The sequence below is a fragment of the Microtus oregoni genome, unplaced genomic scaffold, assembly GCF_018167655.1.
Source record: "Microtus oregoni isolate MIOR12 unplaced genomic scaffold, Mior012 000035F_ref0000213, whole genome shotgun sequence".
Classification (NCBI taxonomy): domain Eukaryota; kingdom Metazoa; phylum Chordata; class Mammalia; order Rodentia; family Cricetidae; genus Microtus; species Microtus oregoni.
In genome coordinates, this window is record NW_024543094.1 from 5,643,763 (window position 1) to 5,656,967 (window position 13,205).

The following is a 13,205-nucleotide window of genomic DNA, read 5'->3' on the forward strand; positions in this document are numbered from 1 at the left end:
TGAGAATAGTAAGATTTCAGTCCATAGTAAATTGTTTTCTAAAATGTAGGACCTTTTATCTTTTATATAATGCTATTTTAGTTGTAGTATACAGCACATATGAGACTCTATTTCACATAGGATCTGTAGTCCATGGTAGATGAGTAGTTATGAACTGTAGAGTGACTTGCACTTTGCTGAAGTGTTCTGAGGCTATTGCCCCATATCTCTCCTTTCTGGGTATGCCTTATTTTCAATTCCATGAAGTAACTTTCATTCTGGTATCTATGGCTCTGAGACTTCATTATTGTTTTTGCTAATAATTTTATTACTTATATGCATGTTTAGTTTACATTATATCCATTGATTTTTTTGTGTGTGCTTGCCGGTATGCACAAATATACAAAATTTAGTTTTGGCCTGCTTCAATACTCAAGCTGCTTTTGTAGTCAGCCATGGACATGCCCTTGTGTAGACTTGACTCACATCCTCGGACGAGGATGACCTTGGAGACAGACAGCTCTTACTCTGTACACGACAGGTGTCTTATTAGTTCTCTTCAGTGCCATTTGTGTTCTCCTTTTTGTTTGTGATTTCTCTGCTTGATTTCTCACTGGTGCTAGTGCTTTCTAGTGTTCACAAGTGCAGGACACTTGTGCTGTGCCTAGTGGAGAAAATGCTTGTTGTATAAGCCTTATTCAGACCGTGAATTCAGTGTTAATAATTGAGATGTGCACCCCGAGTAAAGTGTCTTTCAGTATTTATTCATGTGTGTGTATGTGTGTGTGTGCCTGGTTGAGTTTTTTTACTACATTATTCAAGTGCCCAAGGAAGCCAAAGAGTATAAGATTCCCTGGAGCTGGAGTTAGAGGTTGTTATGAGTGCGTTGTTGTTTGTTTATAACTGGCATCTCTAGCACACAGGATGATTTTAACAGACACACAAAACAAGGTTGTATGTTGATGAGGTTATGAATATATGACCAGAGGTTGCCAGCTGCTTTGTTACTGAGGACAGAACTATTAGGGAATCACGAGAATTAACTATATGTTCACATAGTATGAATTATCCTCTTTTTGAGCTTAGTGTAATTCAAATCATAAATTGCTTATGCTGTTTCTCCCTATTTGGCCTCTTTTTTTCCCCTTTCCGGACTGGTTCTCACTGTGTAGCTTAGGCTGGTTTAAACTTATTAGCCTCCTACCTAATCACCTCTCCAGTGCCACCAGGTTCAGCCTTATTTGAAATTTTATTTGTGTTGCTATAGCTATATTTGTTCATTTTTATTAATGTATAATTATTAGCCTGAATCACAACTAGCCATTTTACTGTCTAACAATTATGAACATTCTTATATTAGGTTGGTGCAAAATTAATTACAGTTTCAGATCATGAATTTTAAACTACAACTAGGCTCAAACATATCTTCATTTATCAAAATAGGATCCATTCTAGTTAACCTGCTTTTACCAATGAGAAATAATTTCTTTTAATTCTCCTAGCATAAAAAAAAAAATCAGTTTTTTTTTTTTTGGTTTTTTTTTTTTTTTTGGTTTTTCGAGACAGGGTTTCTCTGTGGTTTTGGAGCCTGTCCTGGAACTAGCTCTTGTAGACCAGGCTGGTCTCGAACTCACAGAGATCTGCCTGCCTCTGCATCCCGAGTGCTGGGATTAAAGGCGTGCGCCACCACCGCCCGGCAAAAATCAGTTTTACAGGCTGATGGTTCAGCAGGTGGAGGCAGTTAGTGTCAGTCAAGCTGGTGATCTGAGTTCAGTCCCTAGGTCCTACACCATAGGGAAGCTGAGAACTGACTGTTGCAGTTGTGTTCTGACATCTTCACACACTGTGGATTGTCTGCATACTACTCCAGATAAATAAATGCAGCAAACACCTTTTTAAAAATCTAGTGCTTCAGGATTCAGTAACTCTTGGAAAGAATTTTCTCTGTCCTGCTGATTGTAGAAGATTTTTCTCTGCAAAAAGTTATCAAGATGTTTGAATAAATAGCATTCTGTTGGTGAGTGATCAGGTGAATATGGTGGATAGGCAGAAACTTAGTAATGCAGTTCTTTACTTTTGAAGCACTGATTGTGCGATGTGTGGTCAGATAATGCCGTGGAGAAGAACTGAACTCTTTTTTTTGACCAGTACCAGCTGCAAACATGCATAGTATAAAATAAATATTTTAAAAAAGCAAGTAATAAATCATTAGCAAAAAAACCATGAGGCAGGATTGCATATTAAAATGGCATTTAACATAACTGAATTTATCAAGAATGTATTTCAACATTAAGGAACAAATTTTAACAATGAACCCACCATTACTTTTTACCAATCTAACATGCTTGGCAAATGTGCTTGAGTTTCTCTGTAGCGTAGGGCTGGAATGGCTAGACAAGCTATGTCCCTGGATACTAAGAGTTACTGTTGTTATGACTAATGATTGGTGTTGTCATAGGCATCTCAGCCGCCTTCTATATTTTGTCCAGTTTGGGATGAACTAGAGAGCTTGTTCATTTAAGTCATGGAAGTCTAGCAGCTTCAGATGGGTCAGGAATGTATGCACATGTGCATTTATAGATGTATGCACATAATCTTTTGCTTTCTGCTCCACCCCTACCCCCCGGTCATTTATCCAGCAAACATTTCATGCCTCACCGTGATCATTTTAGAGGTAGACAGAGATAAAATAGGAATTTATATTTTTCCTACAAAGGTTAAAGTCTAGTAGGAAAAGCTATTTATGAAGCAGTGCTTAGAAGTGCCACTGTAAAAGGTGATAGATTTACATAATAAAAGACAGAGTACTTGATACAGTGATGTAGCAAACTGTTCTTTGCTTAGTAACAAACTCAGAGTTACTTTGGACTTTCTTTTTACTTCTCCTTTATACAAAACTTACAAGGTATGACTTATTGTGACTTTTGACAAAATAAGAGAATCTTTTCATGCTTTTACATTTTTGCCAGGAAACATTACCAGGAGTCAGAATAAGTGGAGGTCTTTCTAACTTGTCCTTCTCCTTCCGAGGGATGGAAGCCATTCGAGAAGCAATGCATGGTGTTTTTCTCTACCATGCGATCAAGGTATGGTGAAACCAACTTTAACTTAGGTACTGGGAAGATGGCTCTGTGGTACAGTATTGGCTGAACTAGCCTGAGGACTTGAGTTGAAATTTCACAGCCTGTGTGACTTAGTGTAGTAGTAGTTCCTACTGTAGAATGAGAGAGGAAGACAGATCTAGCATGTCCAGTAGTAAACAAGAGACCCTGTCTGAAGCAAAATGAAAGGCAGGAACCAATACCCAGTGTTGTCCTTTGACCTCCGTACATGTGCCACGGTACATGTGTACCCACAGATATATATCTATATCTATTTGCACATACATTGTAAACACAATGATTTTTCAAAGAATTAAAACAAAAATGATGGCACTGTACTTTGCCTTTTAGCAGGCTTACAGACTGAGTTACAGACAGGTTAACTAGCCTGCTTCTGTCTTTAAATGAAGCTTCAGTGGAACAGAGTGCCCTCATCCCTTCTCATGTGTTTTGTCTAGGGCTGCTTTTATACTGCAGCAGAGTTGAATAGTGACCAACTATGTCATAAAGTATTTTTTCTGATCCCTCATTTAGGGTATCAGTAGAATTTCTCATTTTCCTTTCTGTTGCCCTTAGTTTGGCATGGACATGGGGATAGTCAATGCAGGAAATCTACCCGTGTATGATGATATCCAAAAGGACCTTCTTCAGCTCTGTGAAGACCTCATCTGGAACAAAGACCCTGAAGCTACTGAAAAACTCTTACGATATGCCCAGGTAAAGGGAAAAGTGTCCAAAGAGTGGCTTTGCCTTCCTTAGAATTTATCACTCACTGGCAGCTACTGAACTTTTATTGTAGAATAGGAGCTAATGTAGAATTGTGTCTCTGGGTCATTAATCATCATAGTTACAGTTTTTATAGTGCTCTAGAGAAGGTATTGCAGTTAGGTCGAGGAGGGAGAAATAGATCTTGTCTAGATTGCTTTAGTGTTTTGAACTTAGACTTTTCTAAATTGATCTTTTTTAATGTGAGGTAGTCTCCCTCCCTCCCTCCCTCCCTCCCTCCCTCCCTCCCTCCCTCCATTTCTCTCTCTCTCTTTTTGTTTTTGTTGTTACTGTTTTGAAACAAGATTTTTCTCACAGAGCTCCTCCTGCCTCTGCCTCCTGAGTACTGGGTTTAAAGGCGTGTGCCACCACTACCTGGCTCTGTCATTTTTATATACACTTGTATATATAAATACACCTGGAGGGAGGAGAACATACAAAGTAGTGTAATCCACCCAATGTGCCAGGATACTTACCTTGTGCCTTTATCCTTTTTCTGAGTTTCTGAGACTCAGCTTCTGAAGCCCTTCATCACTGTCTCAGTTGGTGGTGTCTGTTCCCTCAAATTTCCATGTTACTGTTAGACAGCCTTCATTCAGCCCCTGATGTGCGCTTTTAGAGTTTTCCCTTCTTTATGTTTTCTTCCTTCCTCTCTTACATGATAAAATCTCAGTGATCAAGATCTTACACTGCTTAGTTGATCTGGAACTCAAAATCCTCCTGCCTCAGCTTTCCGAGTGTTGGGATTATAGAACTGTGCCATTACTGCTCATGGCTCCCAGATTCTTGACGATTGATTGTATGTGGGGGATGTTGATCCTTCCTGAGAGCTGGAATGTTAGAGAATAACTTTTATATCCTAGAAATATTTTGATGTCAGTTGTTATTTTTTAGGGGAAATAAAAGTATGCTGTTGCTTTTCTCTACTGAAAGTTCAAATTTTAAAAGATTTTTTGTTCTTTTTCAACATTCATGTTGAACACCCTGGGGGTCTGGAAACTTAAAGGAAGGAAAAGGCACTTTTCTTTTTTTTTTTCCTGCAGATAGTTCACTGTGTATCATTTGTACTCACTTTTTATCTTAATTTTCATTCAGACTCATGGCAAAGGAGGGAAGAAAGTCATCCAGACAGATGAGTGGAGGAGTGGCTCCATTGAAGAGCGTCTTGAGTATGCTCTCGTGAAGGTGAGTTCCAGAGCCTGTACAGGAAGTCATGGCTCCCTGGTGTCATTGCTGACAGCAGTTGAGGGGGTGCTGCCCTAGACATCTGACCATTGATTCTTAGCCTTCAGGAATCCGTTTCCCAGTGCCGTTTGACAGTGTCTAAAGACGTGTTCAGTTTTCACAGATGGGTGTGGAAGATGCTTTGGAAGTCAGTGTCTGCAGTGCACAGGGCAGGCCCACATACACAGCAAGGACTTGCCCAGGCGGTTGATAGTTAGGAGCCCGAGAACCCACCCCAGACCAGGTTCCTTTTGGTCCGTCAGCAGGGCCGTAGGGGCTCTTCCACAACAGATGGAATTTTAAATAAGTCATCTCTGGACCTCAGTGTCTACATTTGAGAGTCTGGAAAGTCCCAGAGTGTTTTTAAAAAGGTTCTAGAATTTAAATTTTAATTCTTAGACTTCTGAGAGTACATATTTCATTTTGTGAACTATTCATTTGTGTCCTACAATCCTTGCGGATCCTTAGCTTAAGAGTCAGCAAATCAGGCAAGTCGGGAGGAAAGTTCCATATTTTTGTTTTAACTTCACCTGAGAGTCTTTCTAGTATTGAATCCTTTTCTAGCCAAGTAGTGTTATAGTGAGAGAAGATACTTATTTGTTCATTTATTTGAAATACGATCTTACTGTATATCTCTGGCTGACCTGGAGCTTACCGTGTAGATTAAGCTGGACTTATATGTAGAGATCCACTTGCCAGTGCCTCCTGAGGGCTAGGATTAAAGACATGCATCACCACACCTCATTGAGCTAATAGATACTGATTTTACAGAGATATTTATTAGCACATGATCAGTTGCTGAGGATTGCGCTCAGATCTTCACACATGATAAGCACCTACTCCACCACTGAGCTACATTCTCAGTGTCTTCACTAACACCTCCTTTTTCTGAGTTACTTCCTATGACTAGCGAGGCTAGTCATTACAATCACTGTAATGCTATTTATTTACAGTGATTGTCCAAGTAAACAGGAGGTTGGTGCTTTTGTGGTTCTGTGAGGAAACCAAAACTTAATAAATTACCTGCATTAGTGATGAGAACCAGGACTCAAATTCTGTCAGACTGATTCTGGGATTTGTGCTCTTAAACATCTCTTTGATTCATTCTTTCATTTTGACCTTTACAATTGCTTGTTTGTTTCCTTCCCCCTCCTTCTTTTTCTTTTAAGGGTATTGAAAAGCATATTGTTGAAGATACTGAAGAAGCCAGGTTAAACCAGGAAAAATACCCCCGACCTCTGAATATAATTGAAGGGCCTCTAATGAATGGCATGAAAGTGGTTGGTGATCTTTTTGGAGCTGGAAAAATGTTTCTACCTCAGGTTGGTGAAACAGAGAAATTTTAACAAATCTCTTTTTTTTTCTTTCTTTCTTTTTTTTTTTTTTTTTTTTTTTTTTTAGTAAATATTGAGTTTGAGTATTTTCTGAGTTTGTGGTATATGCAAAACTTGACAGTATTATCTGACCACTCCTTTTCTGGGTGTATTTAGGAACCATCTCTTGCCAGTTGCTCTTTGGAGTGCGTAGTGGTTAGAAAGCTTGCAGAGATCCTGTGTACCATAATCTGCATGTTCTGTATTTCCATGCCCCCTCTACCTAAGATACATGTAATGTTAATACTAACATTTGACTTGACAAGACAGTGGCTATCTTTTTTGTTGTTTTTTCAAGACAGGGTTTCTCTGTAGCTTTGGAGCCTGTCCTGAAACTTGCTCTGTAGACCAAGCTGGTCTCTATCCACCTGTCCTGCCTCCCAGGTGCTGGGATTAAAGGCATGCGCCACCACCACTTAGCTTGCCAGTGACCGACTTTAAGAATACATATTTTGAAAATATATTATTCTTTTAAATAGTGGAACTTGAAATGATATGTTTTATGTAAAACCAGAATTCTTTATTAAAGCAACTACTTAAAACTATTTTAACAAATCCTTGCTGAGCATCTAGATTTGGGGCTCTGAAGCATATAAATAGCAAAGAGAGCCTCTTTTATAAACCTCATTTTAGGTGAGTTAAAATACTGGGGATTTATAGAATGATGGGAATGCATCATGTTGAACATGGAATTTAAAAGATGCATAGAATTCAGAGACACAGAGACTTCAGGCAGAAAAAGAAACCAAGTAAAAGTTCAGGAACAGAAATTTTAACCTTTTGTTTGTGTTTGGTTTTCCTCTTACTATGCCTCATTTATTGGTGTTCCCACAGGGTTCTTTTTGTTTGTTTGTTTGTTTTTCGAGACAGGGTTTCTCTGTGGTTTTGGAGCCTGTCCTGGAACTAGCTCTTGTAGACCAGGCTGGTCTCGAACTCACAAAGATCCGCCTGCCTCTGCCTCCCGAGTGCTGGGATTAAAGGTGTGTGCCACCACCGCCCGGCCTCCCACAGGGTTCTAATTCCTCATCCTGCTCATTATAGAAATCTGGGACAGTCAAAATTATGCATTCTTAATTAGTACTGAAGCTTCATGGGTCAACAGTGACAGTCATGTGATGATTTGCTAATGATGCCTAATTCTGCTTTTTTCCAGGTTATAAAGTCAGCCCGTGTCATGAAGAAGGCTGTTGGACACCTTATCCCTTTCATGGAAAAAGAAAGAGAAGAAGCAAGAATTCTTAATGGTTCAGTTGAAGAAGAGGCAAGTTATTTTGTTCAGGCCTGAAGCCTTTACAGGAGTTGCTCTGGAAGATTATTGTTTTTGTGGGGTTGGGAGCCTCATCAGTAAAGCTTTTATGCAGTTAGTTGGTGCACTCTTTGCACCTTTACATGGGTAGACCCAGAGCATTGAACTCAGATCTTTAGGTTTTCACGGCACGTATCTTGCTCTGCTAGGTTGGCCATGTTCATGTTTTAAATGTATCATGTTTGCTTTTAGGAAGCTCTTCCCCAAATACTTCTTAGTTATCTCCTTGGTACCACTTGTAGCATTTATCCTTGCTGGCTACACCACAAGAGTCAGCCACTAGCCTTTTTACTTTATTTAGAGCACTGTGTAGTTCAGACAACTTTAGCCTTGAGAATTCTAAATTTGCAGTTGGCTGAATTGGAGAGATGCCTGCCTTGCATATCTACCTTTTCATTTTCTTGTTTCATCAGTGTGCAAAAGAACTGTTTTAGAGAAATAAAAGATGAGTCTACATTCCCTGCACTAGGCTGCTTTGAAAATTTCAGGGACATCTTTAGTTAGCCAGCTCCAACCTTGTAGCAGAATTTCTTTTGGACCACCAACCAGCTCCCAAATCATAACATGGAGACTTAATACTGTTGGATCCTAGAGTCCAATCACTGTGGAGGAGTCTCTCACCACCACAGCTGATGTAAAAGGATGAGAATTTTCTGTCATGACAGGGTCTTCCAGCATTCGGGAGGCTAGAAAGACCCCGAATAGCTGGTACAGACTATTTTTAAAGGGAAAAACCACAGAAGGAAGGGGTGTGTGGGAGTTGTTCTTTAGCTGTTATGATTGGCTTATTCAAAAGGGCTATTACCAATAATTGGCTGGAGAGTGGTTGCCAGATCAGATGAGGTAAGGGAAAACATCTGAGGGTCACTTTGCCCCTTTCCCGGGGCCTAAGTCAAAACATCAGTCACTGAGTCAACAACTAAGGGTTATCTTGCCCCTCTTCAATAACTGAGTTCTATTTGGAGAACATTCCCAACATTTCAGTAAGTGTGTGGGCAATTGTTAGGTCCTTGGTTCCCGGGGGAAAGGGGGAGGGGGGAGCATTACTGCTGAGACTGAGAGGGCTCAGAATTGTCTTAAAGTTCTACTTTAAGACTAGTTATGAATTCTCGACCTTATCTTATGCTTGTTTCTTGCTACCTCTTATTACTTAACCTGTTTCTCTTTATCTATGTTTTGCCTTGGGGCTTTTTGCCGTTCTTTCCTTCTGTATGTACTACTCCATCTAGCTGACTGATGGCTCCTGGCTTCCCTGGAGTGTCTCTCTTTCTCCTTTCTCTCCTCTCTCTTTTTTTTAGATTTCTCCTACTTATTCTCTCTGCCCGCCAACCCCACTTATTTTTCTCCTGCCTAGCTATTGACCATTCAGCTCTTTATTAGACCAATCAGGTGTCTTAGGCAGGCAAGGAGCAACAAATGCAACACATCTTTACACAATTAAACAAATGCAACAGAAAAACTTTGGCATACCTTTACACAGTTAAAGTAATAGTGTGTAGCATAGCAAGTGTAACATATTCTATGGCACCCTCTCTTTTCTAACTCTCAGCAATATTCCTTGGCAGTTTCAGGGTTAAGGATGTGGTCTTTAGCTGTAGGACTGTGTCTGTGACTGCTGACTCTTTTTCAGATGCTAGAACCTATGAGCTTGGTTGAAATCCCTGGGCTGACTTGATAGGCACGCCTCTTTTGAACTTCTGGGTGGCACAGAGCTTCAAGTAGAGACTCTCACTTGGGTCCCTGACCTACCTTTGAGGGGGTTCTGGTATTTATTCCTCTGCCATCTCTGTGTGGCTCTTGAGAACCAAATGGTCTTCCTGGCGATCCCCCCGCCCCGCCCCATGCTCAGCTGCTTGTCTCACTTTACAGGACCCTTACCAAGGCACCATTGTGCTGGCCACTGTTAAAGGTGATGTGCACGACATAGGCAAGAACATTGTTGGTGTGGTGCTAGGATGCAATAATTTCCGGTAAGTTGAGACCTCACTTCATCCCCTTCATGTTTAAAAAAAATGTGAATCAAATGTTTCACTGGGTGAGAGGGATGGGGTAGCATATGGCCATTGATAAGGTATGCTTGTTTTTGTCTACAACTGTGAACACAGCTTTTTTTGTAGGCTCAAAATTACATATCTCTTATGTATTTGTTAAGGACATAGAGGATAAGAAGTGTTCCCTAGAGGTCAGGCAGCCCGGAGTCTTCCTGAGAATCTATATTGGACATAGTCTCTAATAGTTGCTTATCAGGCTTGTTTTAGGGTTTCTATTGCTGCGATGAAACACCATGACCAAAACACAAGTAGGGAATGAAAGGGTTTTTCAGCTTATACGTCCACATCACCAAAGTAATTCAGGACAAGAACTCAAGCAGGGCAGGATCATGGAGGGATCTGCTTCACTTGGCTTCACTTGGCTTGCTCAGCCTGCTTTCTTATAGAACCCAGACCACCAGCCCAGGATTTGTACCACCCACCATGGCCTGGGCCCTCCCACATTGATCACTAATTGAGAAAATGCCTTACAGCTGAATCTCATGGAGGCATGTCCTCAACTGAGACTCCTTCTTCTGATGACTCTAGCTTGTGTCAAGCTGACATAAAACCAGCCAGTACAGGGCTTCTCATGGCCAGTATGTACCATTTTCCACTCAGCAAACTGCCAGGGTTCTTAAGAGAGCAGGCTTTCTAGAAAGACTTTGTCCATATTAGTCTCGACATCCTCTGTTTTTCTTGGTGATTATACTAGTATCCTATAAGGAACAGAACTGATGGAATGAACTAATGTAGATCTATATATCAGTAAAGGATTTATTAGAGAGGCTTATAGGCTGTGGTCCAAGTAGTTTAGTAGTGACTGTTTTCTGACAGAAAGGCCAAGGATCCAGTACTTATTCCGTCAAGGAACCTGGATATATCAGCAGCCCCAGTCTTATGCTGGGGTACTAAAGAGCTGCCAGTTTCAGTCCATTGAGGAATCCCAGAGAAGCAGATTTAACTACTTAGAGTGGGGACAAGAGATGGGGAGCAAAAGATCCCTTCTTCTAAGTCCTTTCATATGGACTACCACTAAGAAATGGTCCAGATTTAGGGTGAATTTTCTGACCTCAAATGGATCCCAAATCCAACAAAGAAAAATCCCTCACAAGTAGAACACCAAGCTGGGTTTTAGATTCTTCTCTTCTCTTCTCTTCTCTTCTCTTCTCTTCTCTTCTCCTCTCCTCTCCTCTCCTCTCCTCTTCTCTCTCTCTCTCTCTCTCTCTCTCTCTCTCTCTCTCTCGATTTATTTATTATATATACAGTGTTCTGCCTGCATACCAGAAGAGGGCACCAGATCTTATTACAGATGGTTGTGAGCCACCATGTGGTTGCTGGAAATTGAACTCAGGACCTTTGGAAGAGCAAGAAGTGGTCTTAACCGGTGAGCCCCCTCTCCAGCCCCCGTTTTAGATGCTTTCTAAAGTATCTAAATATCTAAAGTGTAGTCAAGTTGACAACCAAGATCGGCCATCACAGTGGTGATATAGTTTTTGGAATGATAAATTCAGGTAAAACCCCTTTTTGCTTTCTCATAATAAATATTCATAACAAAAGCTAACGGCTTATATTAAGTTTATATTTTTCCCACTTCACAATATGTTTCAATGAAAAAATCACTAATGCCTGTCCTGACTTGTGTCTAGCTAGCAGTCCTTTGGAGTCGTGGGCTGCTTTTCATTGAGCCTCTTCTCTGATGGTGTAGTCTGTTGGTTATGGTCGCTTGTGTTCTCATTTCTGCTGTCAGCTAACAATGAGCCTTCCCAGCCTCTTTCGCCTCAACACTTAACCCATCTGTCTGGAACACTGATTAGACTGCACTCAGGAAGGCTGAGGCTGGTTGTGTTAGGAGAACAGCTTTCCCATGGGCAGTCAGTCTTTCTGCCTTTCTTTCCAGCCTTTGTCTTAAGATAGCTTTAGTTTACCACCTATTTATTGTTCGTTAAAATGACAGGTCAGCCTTTGTTTTGTGATGTCACTTTCTTTTTTTTTTTTTTTTTAATATTTATTTATTTATTATGTATACAATATTCTTTCTGCGTGTATGTCTGCAGGCCAGAAGAGGGCGCCAGACCTCATTACAGATGGTTGTGAGCCACCATGTGGTTGCTGGGAATTGAACTCAGGACCTTTGGAAGAGCAGGCAATGCTCTTAACCACTGAGCCATCTCTCCAGCCCTGTGATGTCACTTTCTTGAGAGTATTGTTTTGGCCTGCATCAACTTGTAATGGCTCGTTTGTATTTCAAATTTCCATTGAGAAATAAGTTAGAATCTTCAGAAGTGTTTTTGATCAGATTATTTATTGCATGACAATTGATTTTAGATATACTGTCTCAATTATGAAAAAGACAGTTATATGCTTTCCCTGTTTTACACTATATGTATAAGAAAATCTGCATATCAACAGAGAAAAACAGTATACGTCAAGGGCAGCTGATGCTTATGCACCAGCCTCTCTCAGTACCTCACAGGGTCATCAGTAAGAGGCCTTTCACTTGTGATATTTTGATGGAAGAACTTTCAGAAATTTAGGGGTTTTTTTTGGGGGGGGGGGTTGTTTTTTTAAATAGAAATAGGCTAGGTGTGGTGGTGTTTGTCTTTAATCCCAGCACTCAGATGAAGAGGTGGACGGATCTAGCAGGTGGTGGCGCATGCCTTTAATCCCAGCACTCAGGGGACAGAGGCAGGAGGATCTCTGTGAGTTTGAGGCCAGCCTGGTCTACAAGAGCTAGTTCCAGGACAGGCTCCAAAACTACAGAGAAACCTTCTCTTGAGTCCCTCACCCCCTAAAAAGAAGCAGGTGGATCAACAGTGAGTTCCAGGCCAGACGAGACAGGTAGACAGACAACAAAAGCTTCCTTCTAGGTCCTTTTATGTGGGCTTCCACCAGAAGATATAGCCCAGATCTAGTACTTCAGACAATCCAGATTTGGGACGGAGAGTAGAGGGGGGGAGAAAAAGAGGGAAAAAAAAGCAACAGCAGTAGGCCCCGTGAGTACTGCTTAAAAAAAAGAAAGAAAGAAAGAAAGAGAAAGAAAGAAAGAAAGAAAGAAAGAAAAAAGAAATTCACAGCTAGGCGCTGGATTGCTAGAATGTTTCCATCTAGTGGCAGGATGTGTGAATTGCAGGTGCAGCAGCGGTTTGGAACTGACAGGTTCCTGAAAGAGGATCTGCAGTTTAGTACAGTTGTTTTCTTTCATTTGTGCCCCCTCCCTTCTCCCTTCTGTCCTCTATCTCTCTTTTCTATTTTTAATTAACAAGGGAAGCATATTCCTAAGTTACATACTTAAAAGTGCAGTATGACATTAAACCCATGTATACAATGTATATTGAGCAGGCATTTGTCTCCTTATACATTCTTACTGAAGTGGAGCGTTCACTCTTCTATCCCAGTTCTTCATAATTTTGCAGTAGGCTGTTGT

General features: G+C 40.7%; 1 protein-coding gene across 2 annotated transcripts in view; it reads left to right on the forward strand.

Moving 5' to 3' along the window:
• Mtr (5-methyltetrahydrofolate-homocysteine methyltransferase) overlaps positions 1 to 13,205 on the forward strand; it is a 76,836-nt gene that overhangs the window by 36,876 nt on the left and 26,755 nt on the right. For both annotated transcript variants that reach the window (XM_041630724.1, XM_041630725.1), the window contains 6 exons: positions 2,949 to 3,065; positions 3,657 to 3,797; positions 4,941 to 5,030; positions 6,239 to 6,391; positions 7,596 to 7,703; positions 9,618 to 9,718. In XM_041630724.1, coding sequence (XP_041486658.1) covers positions 2,949 to 3,065; positions 3,657 to 3,797; positions 4,941 to 5,030; positions 6,239 to 6,391; positions 7,596 to 7,703; positions 9,618 to 9,718 — 710 coding nt within the window. The remainder of the gene's footprint in view (positions 1 to 2,948; positions 3,066 to 3,656; positions 3,798 to 4,940; positions 5,031 to 6,238; positions 6,392 to 7,595; positions 7,704 to 9,617; positions 9,719 to 13,205) is intronic.